This window comes from Phoca vitulina, unplaced genomic scaffold (genome assembly GCF_004348235.1).
Source record: "Phoca vitulina isolate PV1807 unplaced genomic scaffold, GSC_HSeal_1.0 scaffold104, whole genome shotgun sequence".
Taxonomy (NCBI): domain Eukaryota; kingdom Metazoa; phylum Chordata; class Mammalia; order Carnivora; family Phocidae; genus Phoca; species Phoca vitulina.
The window spans coordinates 1,514,202-1,518,070 of record NW_022589807.1 but is presented as its reverse complement, the minus strand read 5'-3'; the positions used below and the strand labels follow the sequence as shown (position 1 = coordinate 1,518,070).

The window sequence follows — 3,869 nt, the reverse complement described above, 5'->3', positions numbered from 1 at the left end:
GCGCCTCCGCCCGGCCGGCCGGCGGGGGGAGGGGGCATGAGCCGGTGCCCGCGCACCGCCCCGAGCTGCGGGCCGGCCTAGAGCCCCGCGCGGGCCCCGCGCCCGAGCCGCCGCCGCCACCGAGCCGCGGGCGCCGCGATGCAGCGGCCTGGGGACCCCGGCGCCGCGCGCTTCGGGCCGCCCGAGGGCTGCGCCGACCACCCGCCGCATCGCTACCGCAGCTTCATGATCGAAGAGATCCTCACCGAGCCGCCGGGGCCCAAGGGCGCCGCGCCCGCCGCCGCCGCTGCCGCCGCGGCGGGCGAGCTGCTCAAGTTCGGCGTGCAGGCGCTGCTGGCCGCGCGGCCCTTCCACAGCCACCTGGGTACGTGCGGGGCCGGGCGTTGTGGGCGGCGAGCCGCGCTGCCCGAGGACAGCTCTGGGGGCACAGGCCCCGGCGCTCCCGGGGCGCGCTCCAGCCGAGCAAGCGAGGGGCAGGCGCCGGGCCGCGCAGAAGGCAGGCCTGGTGCCCGCGGGCCGGGCCGGCTGGGAGGGCGTCCGCTCTCTCCTTCGCCGCCCGCCTGCGGCCTCCGGTCGGGGCCCCGAGCCCGCATCCCCAGCGCGGGCGCAGGACCACACCGCGACTGTCAGACTGCGGGTCCGAGCGACCTCAGGCCTCGGGCTCCTGGGCCTAAGCCGCAGAGGGCTGGTCGGGAGTGGCCGCGGCTGCCCACGGCGGGGAAGCCGGACCTTGGGGGCAGAAGCCCGTGTGTCCAAGGACTGTGCTGGGGGCTAACGCTGTTCCGGGGACTCAGGTGGGGGAGCAACGGCCTCTGCCGCAGCACCGATGCCCGTGGGCCTCGCCTGGGGACAAGAGGCCTGGCTGTGAGCCGCTGCCCGACTGGCCCTTTCCCTCCAGGTCGGCTGGGCCTCCTGGGATCTTGAGCTGCCTGTTCTGGCTTTTTCGGCCGCCATCGGTTCTCTTCCTTCCTTGGCTGATCCTGCCTTTTCCTGCTGGTCCTCTTCTCGGTACCCCTTCTTCTTCTGGCCTTTCCCGGTCTCTCTCCACCCATCGGTGGACTTTTCGATGGGGTCTGTCTGCCCTCCCTGTCCCACCTTCCCCCAAGGATCGCTCGTACCCTCCTCACATTTGCCCGCACCTTGCCTGGCCCTGGCGGACTCCAGCGGGCGGGCATCTGCAGCCCCAGTGAGAGGCCTGCCGGGGGAGGGAGGCCGCCTACATCCCAGCAGGAGCCCCGCCCTGCAAATGGCCTTGCTCTGCACCCACGACCCTCAGGCCCAGGCCCCGCCAGCGCGGAGGGCCGCAGGGCCAGTTTGTTCGTTTTCATACAGCTCTGATGCAGCCTCTCTGCGGCTCTTTGCACTGTTGTTAACAATTCGTTTGAAGCGGGGGGGAAAAAAATCATCATCATAGGACTCATGAAAAATGGAAACGTCTTCGCGGGAAGAGTCTAAACAGAGAAAACAGGAAGGACAATTTCCCGATGCGGGGGGATGCTTGGAGTCTCTGGGGAGCGCCCAACCTCACCCCCGCAAGCGACCCCCGCCTGCCTGCCGCGTGGCTGTGGCGCGGGCACAGAGGAGCAGACGCGCTCACGCGGTTAACATTCTGGTTTCGGGACACAGCGATGCCAACTTGGTTGGGGCAAACGCTCACCTTCCTGACTCACTGCCATTTCTTCTTGCTTTCCCTTTTCTGTGAAAGACACACTGTGCTTCTCGGAGCCCCGACTTTATTCATTGAGAATCCCGGAGGCTGCTGGGGCCTGGGGGACACCAGGCAGAGGCCCGGGTGGGGGAGGTCCCCCTCCCAGACTGCAGTGACCCTGGCTTTGAAAAGGGTCACCCTAGGCAGGCGGCCCAAATCTTGACCTTTGTGGCCAGACAGGAAAGTTTTGTGCTGGGTGGCACTGGCCAAGTGCGGCGAGCACTCCCACGGCGCACAGTGCGGGGGCTCCAGGAGGAGGAGCACGGCCCAAGCTCACCGGCTCCCCACTCTCTCTCCTTGCAGCGGTGTTGAAAGCCGAGCAGGCTGCGGTGTTTAAGTTCCCTCTGGCGCCGCTGGGCTGCTCCGGGCTAGGCTCGGCGTTACTGGCAGCAGGGCCTGGACTGCCCGGCACCCCTGGCACACCGCACCTGCCTCTCGAGCTGCAGCTCCGTGGGAAGTTGGAGACGCCAGGCACCGGGGATCCGGGCGCCAAGGCCAAGAAGGGGCGTCGCAGCCGCACGGTGTTCACGGAGCTGCAGCTGATGGGCCTAGAGAAACGCTTTGAGAAGCAGAAGTACCTCTCCACGCCGGACAGGTAGCCACGGGGCCAGGCTGAGCCCAGTGGGTGGTGGGAGGGGTCTGTTAGCCCTGCTGAAGGTGCACCATGCTCTTTCCAGAATAGATCTCGCTGAATCCCTGGGCCTGAGCCAGTTGCAGGTGAAGACGTGGTACCAGAATCGGAGGATGAAGTGGAAGAAAATAGTGAGTGTGTTCGTGACTTTTTGCACCCCGGTCACCACCAGGCCCTTGTGCCCTCCAGGAGCTCCCCACCACCACCACCACCACCACCACCACCACCACCACCACCACCAGGCCCCTGTGCCCTCCAGGAGCTCCCACCCCCACCCCCACCGCGGAGACTTCTACCCAATCCTTCCAGTTCCCTCCGTGCCTGGTGCCCGCAGGGACCCTCTCTGCTCGCTCCCTGCCTCTGGGTGCCCCAGCACAGCCCACATTCCTTCGTGCTCCGCTGCACCCTCAGGCCTTCCGGCAGCTTTGAACCCCTAGGCCCGACCCTCCGGTTGCTTTCCCCAGCAGCGCTCAGAGGGCCGCCATTTCCCCGGGCTAGGCGCGGCCTCAGATGGCCTCGTTGTGCCGGGCAGGCCGTGCCTGGGCACAGGGCGCGGGGTCCCGCTTCCCCGTCCCCGCTCACCGCCGTGCGGCCATCCTACGCGCAGGTGCTGCAGGGCGGCGGCCTGGAGTCTCCCACCAAGCCCAAGGGGCGGCCCAAGAAGAACTCCATTCCCACGAGCGAACAGCTCACGGAGCAGGAGCGCGCCAAGGAGGCGGAGAAGCCGGCGGAGGCGCCGGGCGAGACCATCGACAGGAGCCGCGAGGACTGAGCGCCCAACGCGTCGCCCGAGGCCCCCTCCGCCCGCCCGAAGCCGCGAGCCGGCCCTTCCGCGGCCACGCCGTTTGCTTTCTAAACGTTTTCTTATTACCTTGAATGCGGACAGTTGGGGGCCAAGCGAGAAAGGACACAGACCCTGCAGCCAAGCCCGGCCCCAGTGCGCTCCCAGCCCTGGCCTGGGGACTCGCGTCCGGCGCGGCGGACGGACGCCTGGGCCCGGAGCTCCGCGGCATTCACGCCCCGCTCGTCTCCCGCACCACCCCCCCCCGCCGGCCCTCCGCGTCCTGGCGCCGCCGCCACACACTCGCTTCCGCCCCGTCGGGGACCCCGCCGCCCGGCTCAGGTCACTATGGCCCGACAGGGCGCCCGGACGGCCCGGCGGCTCTACCCTGAGGCCGGGTCCCCCACGGCGCTGGGGCTCCTACCCCTCTCTTGCGAAGACAGTGATTTTTTTCCAATAAAATATTTTATGACACAGCGGGTCTTGATGAAGGGGTTTCTGAGTCTGCGGGGCTGGAGGAGGGGGGTCGCGGCGACGTAAGAGGGACACTCGCACTGGCTTCTGAAACATCCTCTCCCTGGGCTTCGCGGGAGTGAACTGTGACCCGCCCCACGGGCTCGGACCGGCAGGGCCCGCGGCCCCGTTGCTCAGGATCCCAGCCATCGCTTCCGCTCGGTGTGGGGGGCCAGGGCGAGCCTCGTCCCCGTTCCTCCCAGGCCGGGGCTCCCGCGGTAGCAGCCGGGCTACAC

General features: G+C 68.6%; 1 protein-coding gene across 1 annotated transcript; it reads left to right on the top strand.

Annotated features, from left to right (window-relative positions):
- The first annotated feature begins 138 nt into the window (after positions 1-138).
- On the top strand, positions 139-3,111 carry BARX1 (BARX homeobox 1). Its single transcript, XM_032397789.1, has 4 exons — positions 139-364; positions 2,012-2,303; positions 2,386-2,470; positions 2,947-3,111. Exons 1-4 carry the CDS (start codon positions 139-141, stop codon positions 3,109-3,111), a joined length of 768 nt encoding a protein of 255 aa, XP_032253680.1.
- The last annotated feature ends 758 nt before the right edge of the window (positions 3,112-3,869 follow it).